This window comes from Rhinatrema bivittatum, chromosome 16, assembly GCF_901001135.1.
Source record: "Rhinatrema bivittatum chromosome 16, aRhiBiv1.1, whole genome shotgun sequence".
In the NCBI taxonomy this organism is placed as follows: Eukaryota; Metazoa; Chordata; class Amphibia; order Gymnophiona; family Rhinatrematidae; genus Rhinatrema; species Rhinatrema bivittatum.
The window spans coordinates 41352379-41372326 of NC_042630.1; the positions used below are offsets into that span (position 1 = coordinate 41352379).

Consider the following 19948-nt stretch of genomic DNA (forward strand, 5'->3'; position numbering starts at 1 on the left):
GGACTATAAGATCGCCCCACCCACAAGCTGTGTTCGAGGAGAAGGAGAGCGAAACAGCTTGTTTGGGGACTAGAGAGACGCCAGCATTACCTGAATTCACCTGGAATCCTTGTCTTCGGTGAGGGTAGGAAGATTCGGGAGCCCTACCGAATTAATTTTCTTGGTCTGACGTCATCAGTCGGGGACTATAAGAATCGCCCCACCCACAGCTGTGTTCGAGGAGAAGGAGAGCGAAACAGCTTGTTGGGGACTAGAGAGACGCCAGCATTACCTGAATTCACCTGGAATCCTTGTCTTCGGTGAGGGTAGGAGATTCGGAGCCCTACCGAATTAATTTTCTTGGTCTGACATCATCAGTCGGGGACTATAAGATCGCCCCACCCACAGCTGTGTTCGAGGAGAAGGAGAGCGAAACAGCTTGTTTGGGGACTAGAGAGACGCCAGCATTACCTGAATTCACCTGGAATCCTTGTCTTCGGTGAGGGTAGGAGATTCGGAGCCCTACCAAATTAATTTTCTTGGTCTGACGTCATCAGTCGGGGACTATAAGATTGCCTCACCCACGGCGCGCAGTCGACGAGGCGCGCGTCGCCCAAGCCGCGCGCGCCTAAGGGGCGCGCGGCTTTGTCTCAGTAAGCTGGACTTTTGGATCTTTATGTAAGTAAAATAAGTCTTCCGTTTCCCTGAATTATCCAGCTTATATATGTATTAATCTAATATTCGTGCTCTCCTTCTCCTTCACCTGGGGACAGTATCCAACTGGATTTTTTTGAAGGAATTGAATGGTCTCTCAATTTACTCACTATTTGATATAATTAATGCCTCACCACCAAGAGGAAAGGAAGATTGAGGGAGATGGCAACACCAACTCCCTCGATATCCTCAACTCAAGGAAAAATAGAGAGCTTTTTTCAAAATTTTCTCCTGGAACAGCTCCTGAGGGAAGCGCTTGCAAGTCAACCAGAGGAGCCTGGAAATGACATGCTTGCTCGCCAATATCATTAAGCCCAGGAGCCCCGATAAACTCCACCTCCACCCTGTCAGGAATTACAACAAGTGACCAGTACTCCATCTGGGAATATGGAAGTACTTTCCAACGTTTCCCAGGGGGTAGAAGAGGTCCAACCTATTCAGGGGAGTTTGGATGGACAGCCCAGCTTACACTTGGGTGTATTGGAAGCTGGGTTGAAAGACTCTACTACATTTTCCCCTATAAAGAAGATAGAGAAACCTACTGTTATAACCCTGGATTCAGTTTGGACGGCAATTGTGACTCTTGAAAGTGCTATTTCGAAATTAACAAACATCACTTTGCAGATGAATAATCGAATATTAGTTAATGAGGAAGTTGCAAAGAAGCATGATGAGAAATTGTTAGAGATGGAACAGAAAGTAACTCAGATGCAAAAAATCCAAATAAATTTGATTCAGGGGGATAAGCTACAAAACAGGAATTTAGAGAAGTTGGAGAATGAGGCGAGGTATTTAAATTTAAGGGTGATTAATTTCCCCTTGAATAGATTTACCACTCTTCATGATCAGTTTAAAAAATATATGATGGATATTTTAAAAATACCTAAAGAGGCCTCTCCCCCTATTTCAAAAATTTATTTTACAAAGTCCACCAATTTATTGGAGGGACAAGCATCTTTGATAGATGTATCTCAGTTATTAGAGACTTCAAGTGATGATGTTATAGAAAAAAAAGGAACTGTTCTCGTCAAATTTGTTTTCCCCTCAGATAGGGATACAGTCTTGAGACTGTTTCTCAGAAATAGAACAAAAAAATTTCTTGAATATCAAATCTGGATTTTCCAGATGTCACTAGGGTAACTCAGGTTAGACGGAAGAAGTTCCTTGAAATGAAAGCTCAGGCCGATCAATTGGGTGTCCAAATGCTGATAAGGTACCCATGTAAATGTTTAATTCGTTATGAAAATAATACTTATATATATTTTGAACCAGAAGATTTGAAAACTTTTTTGGAAGCGAAAAAATGTTGGGGAATAAAGTAGAGAGTATTGGTTATCGATTTAGAAAGTAAGGAAGCAAACCTTCATTATTTGAAAATTTTCTTTGATTGCTCCTTTCAAGATTGGTTGGATATCTGTTAGATTTCTTTGTATTTAGGAATACCTACCATAGTAAAAGTAAATTTATAGTGTAACACAATTAGTGATGGTAAAATGTATGATTGCTATGATTGTAGATATCCGATTTGTTAATGACAGTGCTTGTCATAATATTCTATAAATCAATAAAAAAAAAAAAACCAAAAAAAAAACCATGACAATATATGCACCTGTACTCATGAATGCTCTAGCATACGCCTTGTGAGAGGTTATGCAACCATTGCACAATCTTCTACTGATTCTCTGGAAAATAATTTCATTATTAAGCAGTAATAAATAAACTGACCGTTGGCAGAAAAATTTTCTTGTAGTATTAACTTCATAGGGCTTTCAAATAGTTGGGTTTTTTTTTAACTTGGATTCAATGAGGTAATCAAGCTACTTATCAAACCCAGGTCTTGATCTAACCATAACATTCTCCTACTTTCTGCCTATGATGAAAACATTCATATGTAAGGATCTATAGTTACAGGCAAACAAACTTTTATAATATGCAATATTTGCAACTTTCTGTACTCTGATCACTCACACATATACATATGAAAATCAGATGTATAATGAATAAAATCCAAACAAAGTATAGAACTAAACTTTCCATCACTGACTTCTTTTGTGAATTATTACCTCATCAGCTGTGCCCTGACTTGCCAGTCCTGTTTTCCATCTTCTCTTCTCTTCTCTCTGAAGATTTATCATGGACAATGCAAGCTATCATTTTGTGCCCACTATCATTTATATTATTATGACCTTTACAGAGATTTTAAATTTGCAGTTATAGTTTCTAATGTGTAATATTCTTGGCACTGTTCTTGAGCTCTAGAGAAAACTTTCCCAAACATTTACAGTATAAACGTTTGCTGCTTCGCTACCATTTCTATCCATGCACAGGGATGTTAGGAGGGTCTGAGACAATGCTGTCTGTATGTAGACAATCTTAATAATTGTGGAAAGCAGAGTCTTAGGAGAAAGATTTGATTGCACTGAACACTTTTCATAAGAAAAAGATAAATGAAATTTGGGAGTTAGATAGTGAATCAGAGATATCAATAGTTTGCTTACATAGAGGGTGAGGACTGATGTTATCAGCTATTTTGATTTTATTGACTCTTCCCAGTATTGTGGAAACACAATCATATCCTAGTGATGCCTGCATTCTGAAAATGGGGATTCATCCTTATAAAACATATAACTATTCTAGAGATGGCGATGTCATACTGGGTGGCAACTTCCAATTATCTTTGCTGAGTGGAAAAGACAATGAGATTTTTAAAGTAAAACCCATAGGAAGTAAATGTATAGGGTAAGTATAACTTCTTCTATCAGATTTTCAAATGTTTTTTTCTTATGGCATTTACACTACATCAAATCAGATGACAAATGGGAAACCTAGATATTTCGGGGGAAATCTTTTAAAAGATTTACGAGAATAAATACTGGTTTATGTTTGCAAATGACATTTTAAAAATTGCCCAGGGGTTGTGAGCATAAAAATATGTGCAAAAGCTATTTGATAAGAGCGTGTTTGCTTTTTTTTTTTAAACAATTTTTTCTTTATTATACTTTTCAATTATATACATAAAGAAAAGCAAATTAAAACTTGTATGGCAGAATACACATCAAGGTAATAAAAACTAATACAATCACTGCTTACAAGCACTCAATAATAAAGAGGGGATAGACAAATAAATAAGACAAAGAAATATCAATCTTGGAAAGAGGAAAAAAATACTATAAATTTAGGGTTGGATTCACTAATGACGCAAGGCATAGTGAATCCCCCCGGTAACAGGGGGTGGGGGGTGGTGGTCCTGCGTTAGCCTACAGTGATTGCACCATGGCGGTGCGATCGCTGCCGGTGTCATGCCCAATAACTACACCATAAAAGGTGTAGTTATTGGGCATGAAAGGTGTAGTTATTCTGTGCGAAAATGACAGCGAAAGGCATGCGAACCTTTCGCTATCTGGGAAATCTACGCAGAGTCGGCCCTGGTGCCGCCCCAACTCCTCTTCTTCCAGGGCTGACTCCGCCCCGAGCTAGCTAGCGCTCGCATGCACTAACTATCTAGCTAGCGCACGCATGAGATAGCTTTAGAAAATGACCCCCTTAGGTAGCTATAGATGGACTCTAATTTAAGGTGATTTTATCTAACAAAGAAGTCTCAAGATGTAGAGGGTCAAAAAACAAATTTCTTGAAAAAAGAGTGTGCTTGCTTTTATATCTTATTGTTTTGTTATAGTATATTCTGTTTTATTATCTATATTTATTATATCGCCCAACAACAACTATGGATCTGCGTGGGACATTGTTTTAAATAAGGAGATAAAGACATTTTTTATGCGCATTACGAAATGCTCTTCCAGTGGGCAGAGATGTGGCAGAGATGGAAATTCTGCACATGCATTTGATTTTCAATAGTACGCATGTTAATATACAAGCACAACATTTTATTTGTTGCTGTACAGGTGTAATTTTCTGCATGTATGTCAGTGATGGCTATGTGCACATCCAAAAATTTTCAAAGCATATGTGTGCACATAAATCAACACTTAAAATTCAGGCTAATGCCTGCCAGCACCCACAGGTTTTAGCCTAGGTGAGCTGTTTGAAAATTACTCTCTGAGCATACCTTTCAAACCCAATCCTGGCACAGCATTTGCACACATAAGTGCTCATGTGGAGATTTATCCTAGCATTTTAAGAACTATGTGGGAGAAGCAACAATTTTAATCACATTCTATAACGATAAAAGAAACAGCTATTTGATTCCTGCCTTTCCCCACATAAAGACATTTGTGCAGTCTTCCTGCTATATGCTGTGTCTCCTTCATCACCTCAAACCTCTACTTGAATGATATACGTTTAGGACTGTATAGCAATCATTGGTAATTGCATCATTAGACTGCTGCAAGTCTCTTTACTAGGGTCTTCCGTACTCTACACTTAGGCCATTACAGATTATATAAAACTCTACTTACTGAGCACATTACACCTACCCTTCAACCTTCCAATAGCTTCCCATTCAGCTCCGTATTTAATTTAAAACTGCATGCCCTGTGTACAATCTCATACATCATGCCTCATCACCTTTGATTACCAAATCCTTAAGTTATAAATTACGAGCAGAGCATTGCAGTTAGCATCCCAATCCTTGCTAGAAATCCCCTCCATACACTTGGCTAGACAGTCAATAACACACAAATGTGCCTTCTCTCTTTCCGGCCCTGCCCTCAACACTTGCACACCCTGAATGATCCAAAAGACTATAAGAAAGCTCTTAAAACACATTTGTTTGCAGCTGCCTTCCTCTCTAACTCTAGTACTCAGAAACTCTCTCTAAAATGCTTATTCCATCTGCTCATGTGTCCCTTTATTCTAAATCTATCAGTCTCTCAATCCAGCTGAATAGGATGTTTGTGATGAAATCTGTTTATGTGTGTAAATGATTCATTTTATTATTATGAGTGTTTTTATATTACCCATCCTGAACTTTGGAGTGCATGGGCTATAAATATTTTAAAATAAATAACTAGCATGTGTACATATATATCTGTATATATTTCTTACAAAATAGCAACTACCAACCATGTATATTTCGAAACCCTGACCCTTTTTTCCCACTGGTAAAATGAACACATGAAATGAAAAAGGTGCACACATTTCCAACATTTATAAAAGATCATATGTACAAGCACATAGTACTTATGTGCATATTTGATATTTTTGCATTCTAAACCCTTTGAAATTTTACTATTTGAGTACAATTGTGAATGGCAAATGTACAAGGGATATGTTAACTGGCCGTATCCAAACTCATGCATTGCTTTGGATCTCTTCTCTTTTGTTATGAATTAGATATTCATAACATTTGACTTAATATTCATTAGGTCAAATTTATAGAGCAACTTTTGAATTAATAGAATAGTTTAATAGTCAGTTGAAATTGTTTAACATTTCTTGGGAAGAAGATGGAGTAACCCACGGTCTTTAGCCTGTAATGCTGGACAGAGGCTTATTAAACAACAAAAAAAGTCAACTTAGGGTACAAATAATATATAGATTCCATTTTTAGAAGTAGCCATTTCCCTTGACAGATGCTGGACTGGTTACTACTGCAGAGTTTGGGGACTGAAAAGAATATTAAGGGGTCATTTTATAATGGCCCACATAAAATAGTCAACAAGTACACAAATAATTTATACAAATTTTCAAATCGAATGTATGTGTATGTGCATTCACTTTGAAAACTATCCCACCAAAAATTCCTGTATTTAGTTAGTACACTGGAATTTTTAGTACAGACTTTTGAAAATACAAATGAACAAGTGCAAGTACAAAAACCTCCCCAAACCCAGTCCTAGGAGCATCTCCACTCACTCCAGAAAGACTGCATTCAGGACTTACACATATAAGGGGGTCATTTATCAAAGGCTTATCGCACGTGATACGGCTGTATCGCGTGCGATAAGCCTCTGTTGCATGCGAAAAGGGCCTTTTTGCATGCGATAGAATGCAAATTAGGGTGAGGGGAAAAATCGGGGCGGAGTCAGTGGTGTATTCGCTGCTGGAGATAATGTTACTAACATTATCAACGGCAATAGTGCGCCAAATAGCACCACCTTTCACGGTGGCACTATTCGGTGTGAAAGCCGGCAGCCGGCACACTGCCGTGATACGAAGGCTGTGGGCTGGATTTATCAAAATGCACTAAATATCGCGTGTGATAGAAAAAGGGGTGTGTTTTATGGTAATAGGCAGTTTATCGCAATTTGCACTAATAACTATGTGAAGAGCTAAGTTACTGCAAATTATGATAACTTTTTCACACTTTGAGATCATAGTTTGTGGAAACAGAAACTTATGGAACCAACTTTGGATTTTTTTTTTAATTTTTTATTTCTGAATTTTCAATACATATAAAGTATTCATTTATAACAGAATAGAAACTTGATTAGTCATTAAATGTAACATTCTTACAAAGCATAAAAAACAATAAAGTTTGCCATAATGGCTAAAGTATAATCTCAAACTTCTCTCGTTGGGGGGAGGGGATTAGATTTGAGGAATAATGACAACAAAATGAAAGAAGAAATGGTATTGTTATGATTGTCCAATCTGGAAGTGGATCCTTGGGCCGACCGTCGCTGAGAGACGAACGGGAGGCAGAACTCGATGGTATCGATGAGTCTTCACCTGGAAACCAGTGACCCCTCTAGAGGAGCTGTAGAGGCCCGGGTTGCTAGGACTTAGGAGTCTTCGCCCTGGAAGCCCGAGGCCCCCCCAGGAGGAGCCCGTAGGGACCCGGACCGCTGGGACTTAGGTGAAGACCGAAGGATCCAAGAAGAAATACGAACCGGAGTAAGGGCAGGCAGCGAACCGGAATAATGAAGACACGGAGCGGAGTCAGGGCAGGCGGCAATCAGGCAGTGTAGAGGTCACGAACTGAAGTCAAGGCAGGCGGCAAGCAGGCAGAGTAGAGGTCACGAACTGAAGTCAAGGCAGGCGGCAAGCAGGCAGAGTAGTGGTCAGGCAGGCAGAGATCAGGAACCAGGCAGGCAGACGAAACCAGAGTCAGGCAGGCAGAGATCAGGAACCAGGCAGACAGGCGAAACCAGTCAGGCAGGCAGAGATCAGGAACCAGGCGAGCAAAGAGCAGGGATCAGATGATCCGACGGCAACTAGCACTCCGAAGAGAGACCTCGTTGCAAGGCAAAGTTGAAGCTCAGAAGTCCCGGTTTAAATCCCCTGCTCAGTGTCTGACGTCAGTGGAGGCGTGTCTGCACATCCGGGTGCAGACGCCTCAAAACGCGGCCCTTCGCGCGCGCGCGTTCCCCCGTCGAGGGGAGGAGTCTCCGGCGGCGTCTCCAAGAGGAGACGCCGCTGCCATGCGGCCCTGGAGGTCAGAAACCCGGTGGTTCGCGGCGCCGCGGAGCCAGGTAAGAGCCCGGTCACTAGATTAGTGACCGGGATCGTAACAGTACCCCCCCTTTACGCCCCCTCCGTAGAGGACCGGGCTTCCCAGGATTGTCCAAATGGAATTGGGTCAGCAGAGACTTGTCTAGGATGTTTCGTGCAGGTTCCCAGGAGTCCTCCTCAGACCCACAGCCCTCCCAGGCTAGCAAATATTCCCACCGACGATTGCGAAATCGTACATCCCGTACCTCGTGTACTTGATAGACCGGATCCCCAAGAGAAGAAACTGAGACATCATCATGAGTGAGGTGATGATAACGGGAGTGCACAACTGGTTTTAGGAGGGACACATGAAACACATTGTGAATGCGCAGCGATGATGGGAGTCGGAGTCTGTAGGACACTAATCCAATATGTTCTGCCACTGGAAATGGACCACAGAATTTAGGAGCCAACTTGCGAGAATAACCTGGAAAATGCAAATTCTTGGTATTTAGCCATACCTTAGTACCAGGTAGTAATGTTGGAGCAGGACGTCGATGACGATTTGCTGCTCTCTGTGCTTTCTGTGCAGCTGATGAAAGTCGATGTTGAAGCGTAGTCCATAGATGATGAAATTGAGTAGCCACAGTCTGAGCCGCAGGTGAAGCAACCTCCACGGGTATTGGAGCAGGAGACCTGAGATGACGACCAAAGACTGTTTGAAAAGGCGATTGGCCAGTGAGTGAATGTTCATGATTATTATATGCGAATTCAGCCCAAGGCAGCAATGCAACCCAATTATCTCTTTTCTCTGAAATGAAACTGCGGAGAAATGACTTGAGGGACCGATTCATTCTTTCCGTCTGTCCATTACTTTGGGGGTGAAAAGCTGTAGAGAGATTCAACTGGACCCCAAATTTCTTACAAAGGGCTCGCCAATAGCGAGCTGTAAATTGAGGCCCACGGTCGGAGACTATGCTTTGCGGAAGACCATGAACTCGAAAGATGTGTTGTACAAAAAGATTTGCCAATTCAGGTGCAGTAGGAAGTTTATCCAGAGGTACCAAATGTACCATTTTAGAAAAACGGTCCACAATAACCCAAATTACAGTCTTACCCTCGGAGGGAGGCAAATCTACCACGAAATCCGTGGCAATGTGTGTCCAAGGTTCTGTGGCAATTGGCAAAGGTTGCAGAAGACCCCAAGGTCATCCAGGGAGCGGCTTTTGTCTGGCACATACTGGGCAGGATGCCACGTATTCCTGTACATCCTGTCGTACCCGAGGCCACCAGTAAAACTGATTTAAAAGAGTGAAAGTTCTTACTCGGCCGGCATGACCTCCTGTAAGTGAGTCATGAGCCCACTCAAGGACCTTCCTTCGGTCTCGTCGAGGCACTACCACTCTTCCTTGTGTGGATACACTTGTGCTGGCGAGAGAGATTCTGGCTGGATCAATGATGTACTGTGGAGAGTCATCTTTTTCCTCGAGGATGGTATTCCGGGACAGAGCATCGGCCCGAATGTTCTTGGAGGCTGGTCGGTATTTGAGAATAAAATCAAATCGACTAAAGAACAGTGACCACCTAGCTTGCCTGGGATCGAGGCGCTGAGCTTGTGAAAGGAACTCCAAGTTTTTATGATCGGTGTAAACCGTGATTTGATGCTGAGCTCCTTCTAGCCACTGCCTCCATGCTTCGAATGCCAACTTGATGGCGAGAAGTTCTTTATCGCCTATACCGTAATTACTCTTGGCAGGAGTGAATTTTTTAGAGAAATAGGAGCATGGTAGTAGAGTTCCCGAACTGGAGTGCTGTGATAGCACTGCTCCTACGGCCACACTGGACACATCTACTTCCACCACGAAGGGAGGTGACGGATCAGGGTGGCGTAAGCAAGTATCCAACAGAAATGTGTCTTTTAAATCTTGAAATGCTTTACAAGCTTCAGTAGTCCAGTGGCGAACATCCGCTCCCTTCCTTGTTAAGGCTGTTAAAGGTGCTACCAGCCGGGAGTATCCCGGAATGAAGTGCCTGTAAAAGTTTGCGAAGCCTAAAAAGCGTTGCAACGCCTTTAACCCTGTAGGCTGAGGCCACTTTTTGATGGCGGAAACCTTCTCTGGATCCATGCTGAATCCAGTGGCTGAAACGATATACCCTAAGAAGGGCAAGGAGTCCTGTTCGAAAAGACATTTTTCTAGCTTGGCGAATAGGTGCTGGTCTCGGAGAATCTGTAGAACTTGCCGGACTTGCCGGCGATGAGTATCCAGATCTTGCGAGAAGATGAGGACATCGTCCAGGTAAACTATAATGCAAGTGTTTAACAATTCTCTAAGGATCTCATTCATAAGATGCTGGAATACAGCGGGAGCATTACACAAGCCGAATGGCATGACCAAATATTCGTAGTGCCCGTCCCGGGTGTTGAAGGTGGTCTTCCACTCATCTCCGGGACGGATGCGCACCAGGTTATAGGCCCCCCTTAAGTCCAGCTTAGTGAAAACTCGAGCCCCCTGAAGTCTGTCCAACAATTCTGGAATCAATGGTAACGGGTAACGGTTCTTCCTGGTGATACTATTCAAACCCCGGTAGTCGATGCAGGGACGTAGTGACCCGTCCTTTTTGGCCACAAAAAAGAACCCTGCCCCCGCAGACGACTTGGACTGTCGTATGAACTCCTTCGCAAGGTTTTCTTTAATATAGTCAGACATGGCTTTAGTCTCTGGTTGGGATAAAGGATACACCCTGCCCCGGGGTGGTGTTGTGCCAGGAAGAAACTCAATGGCACAGTCGAAGGGACGGTGCTGTGGCAGTAACTCCGCCTTTTCCTTAGAAAACACATCGGCATAATTGCTGTACACAGGCGGAAGTAAGGACCCGGCGTGTGCCAAAGTAATGGGTGGAATCACCGCGGTCATAATGCAAGACTGGAAACACTGTGGACTCCATTGAGTAATTTGTAAATTGTCCCAGCGGATAATAGGAGAATGTTGCTGTAACCAGGGCAGGCCAAGAACTATAGGGTATACAGACTTTTCCAACACGAGGAACGAGATCACCTCTCTGTGAAGTAGTCCGGTCTGGAGAGTAATCGGAGCTGTAACCACAGAAATGCTTCCGGGCAATGGGGTCCCTTGAATGGAGGTGACTCGCAACGGAGGTTCTCGGGGTCATTTGGTTATTTGCAGGCGCTCTACCAGTGCATGAGTGATGAAGTTCCCTCCAGCCCCCGAGTCAATCAGAGCCCGTGTCTCGAAAGACCCTCCAGGAAATTCTAAAGTTACAGGTACGGTACATTGAGGAGCAGCATTAAGACAGCCCAGGAGACACTCCTCCATCACTCCTAGGCGTGAGCGTTTCCCGGCCGTTCCTTACAACGAGACAGGAAATGCCCCTTCCCACCGCAATACAAACACAGTCCTTGTGTCCGGCGACGGCGTTTCTCTTCCTCAGTCAGGGAAGTCCTTCCCAACTGCATAGGCTCCTCTGCAGAAGACTCTGCGGAAGCCCCCGTGGACCGGGAAGCCGGGGTAAGGGGTCTGGAGAGTGCTGGTGCTAGGGGCGACATCCGCCGTGGCGGACGTATTTCTTTGGCCCTTTGTTGCAAGTGCTGATCAATGCGTCCAGCGAGTTCTATGAGTGCGTTAAGGTCCTCAGGAAGATCTCTAGCAGCTAGTACGTCCTTGATACGACCTGCTAGACCTTCAAGAAAAATCCCCTGAAGGGCATCATCACGCCACCCTACCTCGAGTGCCAGGGTGTGGAATTCCAAAGCGTACTCCGCCAACGTGCGTGCTCCCTGGCGAATTTGCAAGAGCTCTGAAGTCGCCGGTTTGGTGAGCAGGTTCGTCAAAAGCGGCCCGGAAATCAGCCACAAACAGATCCAAATTCGAGAGAGCGACGTCATTCTTCTCCCACATAGGCGATGCCCAATTGAGTGCCTTGCCATCGAGCAAGGAGAAGATGTATGCCACCTTGACAGCGTCAGTAGGAAACTGGTTGGGAAGCAGAGCGAACTGCACATAGCATTGATTAAGAAATCCACGGCAAGCCTTGGCTTCCCCAGCGTATCGTGAAGGAGCAGGCAGCTGGGTAGGAGTCTGGAGCATGACAACTGGAGCCGGTACTGGAACAGGAGCCTGTGCAGGAGGTTCATTGTCCATTCGAGTAGCCATGCGCTCCACCGTAGCTACTAATGAGTCCAACACCTGTTGCTGCTGTACCAGGCGTTGAGCCAGCCCCGGAATGGCCTGGAGACCAGCGAGATCTGCCGGATCCATGGCCTTGCAAACTGTTATGATTGTCCAATCTGGAAGTGGATCCTTGGGCCGACCGTCGCTGAGAGACAAATGGGAGGCAGAACTCGATGGTATCGATGAGTCTTCACCTGGAAACCAGTGACCCCTCTAGAGGAGCTGTAGAGGCCCGGGTTGCTAGGACTTAGAAGTCTTCGCCCTGGAAGCCCGAGGTCCCCCCAGGAGGAGCCCGTAGGGACCAGGACCGCTGGGACTTAGGTGAAGAACGAAGGATCCAAGAAGAAATACGAACCGGAGTAAGGGCAGGCAGCGAACCGGAAAAATGAAGACACGGAGCGGATTCTGGGCAGGCGGCAATCAGGCAGAGAAGAGGTCACGAACTGAAGTCAAGGCAGGTGGCAAGCAGGCAGAGTAGAGGTCACGAACTGAAGTCAAGGCAGGCGGCAAGCAGGCAGAGTAGTGGTCAGGCAGGCAGAGATCAGGAACCAGGCAGGCAGGCGAAACCAGAGTCAGGCAGGCAGAGATCAGGAACCAGGCAGACAGGCGAAACCAGAGTCAGGCAGGCAGAGATCAGGAACCAGGCCAGCAAAGAGCAGGGATCAGATGATCCCACGGCAACTAGCACTCCGAAGAGAGACCTCGTTGCAAGGCAAAGTTGAAGCTCAGAAGTCCCGGTTTAAATCCCCTGCTCAGCATCTGACGTCAGCGGAGGCGTGTCTGCACATCCGGGTGCAGACGCCTCAAAACGCGGCCCTTCGCACGCGCGCGTTCCCCCGTCGAGGGGAGGAGTCTCCGGCGGCGTCTCCATGAGGAGACGCCGCTGCCATGCGGCCCTGGAGGCCAGAAACCCGGCGGTTCGTGGCGCCACGGAGCCAGGTAAGAGCCCGGTCACTAGATTAGTGACCGGGATCGTAACAGGTATAGCCCTGATCAAGAGCAGTTAATTTTCTTTAACAATTCTCTATGAGGCACCATTGGCAGAAAAAGATTCAAGAAAATCTCTTAAATGCTCAGGTGCAAAGAAAATCTTTTAATCAAAGCCAGTGATTGAACTTTAACCATCAAGAATTCTAATCAATACTTTGTGTTGCTCTCACATTGAAGTGTGACATATAAAAAATAACCATTGGAACAGTAGCCCCTGAGGCAGCTCCTGCGTGACCGAAACTCGGCTAGAGTCGGGCATATTCCAATAAAGAATCCCTTGAAACACTGATCGGTACCATTTGTTCTGCTTTCCAGCCTTTGAAAATTAGCCTGATTGTGCATCTTATTTAAAAATAAATGGGAAAAGTATGTGCATTTAATGTACTGAAATACTTGCATCTATTGGCGGTTAAGCATACATATGTGCATATGTTGGAGCAGCGGTTCTCAACCGGTGCGTCGCGACACACCAGTGTGTCGCCAAGCACCGGCAGGTGTGTCGCGTGGCTCCCGGTCCCTCCCGCTGCTCGTTCTTCCCTGCTGCCGTTGCTGCCGGGCTATCAGCACGTTCAAGCCCAGCGGGAACGGCAGCGGTGCAAAAAAAAAAAAAAAAGCTGTGGCATCCGCGGCTGCCCTTTTCTTCTTCCCGCGCCTGCATCCCCCCCCCCCCCCCCCGGACCCGGAACAGGAAGTGATGCTCGGGAAGAAGAAAGGCCGTGCCGCGTGATAAACTAGCAGGCACGGCCTTTCTCACGCGGCACGGCCTTTCTTCTTCCCGCGCACCACTTCCTGTTCCGGGTCCGGGGTGGGGGGGGGATGCAGGCGCGGGAAGAAGAAAGGCCGTGCCGCGTGATAAACTAGCAGCGGCCGCTGCTAGTTTATCACGCGGCACGGCCTTTCTTCTTCCCGCGCACCGCGTATCACTTCCTGGTCCGGGGGGGGGGGGGAATGCAGGCGCGGGAAGAAGAAAAGGCCAGCCGCGGATGCCACAGATTTTTTTTTTTTTGCACCGCTGCCGTTGCCGCCGGGCTATCAGCACGTTCAAGCCCAGCGGCAACGGCAGCGGTGCAAAAAAAAAAAAAAAAATCTGTGGCATCCGCGGCTGGCCTTTTCTTCTTCCCGCGCCTGCATTCCCCCCCCCGGACCAGGAAGTGATACGCGGTGCGCGGGAAGAAGAAAGGCCGTGCCGCGTGATGAAGTAGCAGCGGCCGCTGCAGCATCGGCCCCCAAGCTATTGCAGCAGACGGTAATCGGGAGAGGAGAGAGCAGCAGGAGCCTCCCGCGATCGATGGAATTCTTCCTTATTGGCCTGCGGGGGCTGGAGGAGGAGGAGCAGCTACCGTTGGGGGGGGGGGAGGGAGAGAGAGAGGAAGTGAGTGACAGAAAGAGAGAGAAGCAGCCAGCCAGCCTGTGTGTGAGAGAATGTGTGTGATTGAGAGCCTGTGTGTAAGTGAGAGAATGTATTTGATCGAGAGTATGTGTGTGATTGAGAGAAACTGGTCAGAGAGCTGATGTATGTGTATATGTGAGAGACAATGAAAGTGACTGCTCAAGGAGATGACTGATGTGTATGTGAGACAGTCAGGGATGTGTGTTTGTGTGTGTGAGAGAGAGAGAGAGAGAGAAAAAGCATGGAAGTGAGAAATCTGGGTATGTGAGAAAGCATGGGAGTGGGAAGCCTGTGTGTGTGCATGTATATGAGAGAGACTGGTTGGTAAGGTGACGGTGTGACTGGTGTGTATGTGAATGTGAGAGAGAGAATGTGATTCAGGGAATGAGAAGCCTGTGCACGTGGAGAGCGAGCATGGAAATGAGAGAGAGAGACTGGTGTGTGTGTATGTGTGTGTAACAGAGAAAGTGATTATGGGAATGAGAAGCCTGTGCATGTGAAGAGAGTGAGCATGGGAGTGAGAACCTGGGTGTGTGTGAGACACAGCATGGGAGGGAGAAGCCTGTGTATGTAAGACAGAACATGGAAGTGGGAAGCCTGTGTATGTGTGTGTATGCATGCATGAGAGAGATCAGGTGACGGGTGTGTGTGTATGTGTGTATGTGTATGTGGGAATAAGAAGCCTGTGCATGTGAAGAGTGAGCATGGGAGTGTGTGAGATACAGCACGGGAGTGAGAAGCCTGTATATCTGAAAGAGAACATGGGAGTGGGAAGCCTGTGTGTGTGTATGCATGAGAGAGATCAGGTGACGGGTGTGTGTGTATGTGTGAGAGAGAGAAAGTGATTATGGGAATGAAAAGCCTGTGCAGGTGAAGAGTGGGCATGGGAGTGAGAAACCTGTGTGTGTGTGAGACACAGCATGGGAGTGAGAAGCCTGTATATCTGAAAGAGAACATGAGAGTGGGAAGCCTATGTGTGTGTGTATATGCATGAGAGAGATCAAGTGACTGGTGTGTGTTTGTGTGTATGTGAGAGAGAGAAAGAAAGTGATTATGGGAATAAGAAGCCTGTGCATGTGAAGAGTGAGCATGGGAGTGTGTGAGATACAGCACGGGAGTGAGAAGCCTGTATATCTGAAAGAGAACATGGGAGTGGGAAGCCTGTGTGTGTGTATGCATGAGAGAGATCAGGTGACTGGTGTGTGTGTATGTGTGAGAGAAAGAAAGTGATTATGGGAATGAGAAGCCTGTGCATGTGGAGAGAACAAGCATGGGAGTGAGAGACTGGTGAGTGTATGTGAGAAAGAGAAAGTGATTATGAGAGTGAGAAGCCCATATATGTAAGTGGAACACGGGAGTGGGAAGCCTGTGTGTGTGTGTATGGCATGAGAGAAACTGTTCAGGAAGGTGACTGGTGTGTTTGTCAAAGACTGGGAGATGATTGGTGTGTGAGAGACAGAAACTGGTCATGGGGGCATGACTGGTATGGTGTGTGTGTGTGAGAGACATGGGCCCTAAGGAAGAGGACCATGAGTATAGAGCTTAGCCACTACTGCTGCTTCTGGTGTGTGCTACAGCCTGCATGGAAGAGGAGTAGGAGAGCTGCTGGAGGGGGTAAGTAAAGGTGGCTTTTTAAGTTTATTTTTCTTGATTGACTGCCATTTTAATTATTTAATATTATGTGATGTGTCTGCTTTTTTTGAAATATTTTATTGGTGTTTGGAGAATTTTTAATAGTTTTTATGAGTTTTTAATTGTTGGATGTTATTCTGTTCATAGTTGTTGTGAAACATTTATTCTGCTTATTAGTATAGTTTTACAATTATTTCTGTGTGGGGATCTATAGCTGCTTGTTAGTTCTGTTTTCCTAATAAGAGGTGTATTGGTTTTTAGGGCCTGATTTTAATATTTATAGTGTTGCCTTTTCATAGATAGGGTTGCTCCTGTTTGAGTGTATTCCATAATACAGGTGTAACTGTGTGTGGATTAGTTTATGTGCATTACTACAGATCCTGGGAGTATGTTAGGTCGGTTCTGTGTCTGTTACAGATATATTTTACTAGCATGTAAGTGTTTTATCAGTCTTATTTGTTGCGTTTTCTCAAGAGGACATGCATTGGTGGTAAACTGCTGTCTTTTCATAAGTAGGGCTATTGAGCCTGAAAGTACAAGGAGTTTGAGTTGCTGTTACTGAGATGACACCAGAACCAGAATATCTTTTTTGTAGATGAGTTGAATGGGGAATGTCATAATTCTGCTTTACATCCATTATTGTGGATCAGGGGGGTTCCCGTGGATGCAAACTGTACATTTACATCTAGCCCTGTGACGATCATGGGTCAGTGTGTCACGCATGTGAGAACCATCTGTCAGGTGTGTCCCGACAGAAAAAAGGTTGAGAACCACTGTGTTGGAGGTAGACAATCAATTTATTTATTTATTTATTTGTTTTATAATTCACGAATATCTGATACACGCAAACTATAGAATACTATCATATATCTCTGCATGGCCAGACACGTGCATACACATGGCTATGTGGAGTTGTTTGAAAGCAATCATCCTTGTGATTAGTTCAAATGTCCTAAATATGTTGCTTCCATTAAAAAAAAAAGAAAGGTATTCAGCTATTTTTCATGATTCAATAAACTTTGGATCTCAGTTTCACACAATCTTCTTAAATTTGGAATCACACAAGAAATATCCTTTCCTGTTTCTCTCAATAACCTAACCATTGAAGATTGTATGTTTGCTCATAACATTTAACTTCTTACAATATTGTATGGGAATCTAAGCATCAAGAAGTCCAAATACATTGAAGTATACTATGGATTGCTTCTTATCTGTCTATAGGTCATTTTATCTTTCAGTAACTTGTTGCTACAATGACTTATTGATGAGAAAAAATAGCTAGTTGACAAAATGTATTAATTAATTAATGAGAAAAAAATGTGATCAATTTGCTAAAATTATACACTTTATCAATCAAATACGTTTTTATTATTTTATCTTTTTATAAAAAGTAATTTAAATTTTGTTGAAGGGAAGACCTCAGTATTGGCCCAAATCTGATGGTACAGAAGTTTATCAGCCGATTGTTGCAATCACCGGTCTTTATCCCTTATTTTTACTTAAAATGTACTGTCAATGAATTTTAGAAAAGTGATCAAGGAGAAAGTAAATTGTTTTATGTGACATTAATTTTTCCAAAACCAACTCTCTCAAAAAACAATGCTGAATGGTGATAAGAAACAATTCAATTCTAACTTGTTGTTCTTAATCAGTTCGCTTGCGATATCACATTTAAGAACATAAGAACATTCCATACTGGGTCAGACCAAGGGTCCATCAAGCCCAACATCCTGTTTCTAACAGTGTCCAATCCAGGCCATAAGAACCTGGCAAGTACCCAAAAAATAAGTCTATTCCATGTTACCGTTGCTAGTAATAGCAGTGGCTATTTTCTAAGTCAACTTAATTAATAGCAGGTAATGGACTTCTCCTCCAAGAACTTATCCAATCCTTTTTTAAACACAGCTATACTAGCTGCACTAACCATATCTTCTGGCAACAAATTCCAGAGTTTAATTGTGCGTTGAGTAAAAAAGAACTTTCTCCGATTAATTTTAAATGTGCCACATGCTAACTTCATGGAGTGCCCCCTAGTATTTCTATTATCCGAAAGAGTAAATAACTGATTCACATCTACCCGTTCTAGACCTCTCATGATTTTAAACACCTCTATAATATCCCCCCTCAGCCGTCTCTTCTCCAAGCTGAAAAGTCCTAACCTCTTTAGTCTTTCCTCATAGGGGAGCTGTTCCATTCCCCTTATCATTTTGGTAGCCCTTCTCTGTACCTTCTCCATCGCAATTATATCTTTTTTGAGATGCAGCGACCAGAATTGTACACAGTATTCAAGGTGCGGTCTCACCATGGAGCGATACAGAGGCATTATAACATTTTCCGTTTTATTTACCATTCTCTTTCTAATAATTCCCAACATTCTGTTTGCTTTTTTGACTGCCGCAACAAACTGAATCGATGATTTCAATGTTTTATCCACTATGATGCCTAGATCTCTTTCTTGGGTTGTAGCACCTAATATGGAACCTAACATTGTGTAAATATAGCATGGGCTATTTTTCCCTATATGCATCACCTTGCACTTATCCACATTAAATTTCATCTGCCATTTTGATGCCCAATTTTCCAGTCTCACAAGGTCTTCCTGCAATTTATCACAATCTGCTTGTGATTTAACTACTCTGAACAATTTTGTATTATCTGCAAATCTGATTATCCCACTCATCGTATTTCTTTCCAGATCATTTATAAATATAGAGAAGGTACAGAGAAGGGCTACCAAAATGATAAGGGGAAATGACCAGCTCCCCTATGAGGAAAGACTAAAGAGGTTAGGACTTTTCAGCTTAGAGAAGAGACGGCTGAGAGGGGATATGATAGTGGTGTTTAAAATCTTGAGAGGTCTAGAACGGGTAGATGTTAATTGGTTATTTACTCTTTCGGATAATAGAAAGACTAGGGGGCACTCCATGAAGTTAGCGTGTGGCACATTTAAAACTAATCAGAGAAAGTTCTTTTTCACTCAACGCACAATTAAACTCTGGAATTTGTTGCCAGTGGATGTGGTTAGTGCAGTTAGTATAGCTGTGTTTAAAAAAGGATTGGATATGTTCTTGGAGGAGAAGTCCATTACCTGCTATTAATTGAGTTGACTTAGAAAATAGCCACTGCTATTTCTAGCAACGGTAACATGGAATAGACTTAGTTTTGGGGTACTTGCCAGGTTCTTGTATCCTGGATTGGCCACTGTTGGAAACAGGATGCTGGGCTTGATGGACCCTTGGTCTGACCCAGTATGGCATGTTCTTATGTTCTTAAGTAAGGGTCCCAATACAGAACCCTGAGGCACTCTACTGCCCACTCCCTTCCAATGAGAAAATTGTCCATTTAATCCTACTCTCTGTTTTCTGTCTTTTAGCCAGTTTGCAATCCATGAAAGAACATCGCCACCTATCCCATGACTTTTTACTTTTCCTAGAAGCCTCTCATGAGGAACTTTGTCAAATGCCTTCTGAAAATCCAAGTATACTACATCTACCAATTCACCTTTATCCACATGTTTAATAACTCCTTCAAAAAAGTGAAGCAGATTTGTGAGGCAAGACTTGCCTTGGGTAAAGCCATGCTGACTTTGTTTCATTAAGCCATGTCTTTCTATATGTTCTGTGATTTTGATGTTTAGAACACTTTCCACTATTTTTCCCGGCACTGAAGTCAGGCTAACCGGTCTGTAGTTTCCCGGATCGCTCCGGGAGCCCTTTTTAAA

The 19948-nt window shown here is 44.0% G+C and overlaps 1 protein-coding gene across 1 annotated transcript in view; it reads left to right on the forward strand.

Annotated features, from left to right (window-relative positions):
• Positions 1-1080: 1080 nt before the first annotated feature.
• The window catches only part of LOC115077505 (vomeronasal type-2 receptor 116-like), a 58134-nt gene continuing 39266 nt past the window's right edge, over positions 1081-19948 (forward strand). Inside the window, exon 1 of the mRNA XM_029579796.1 lies at positions 1081-1481. Within this exon, the coding sequence (XP_029435656.1) occupies positions 1081-1481 (401 nt within the window). The remainder of the gene's footprint in view (positions 1482-19948) is intronic.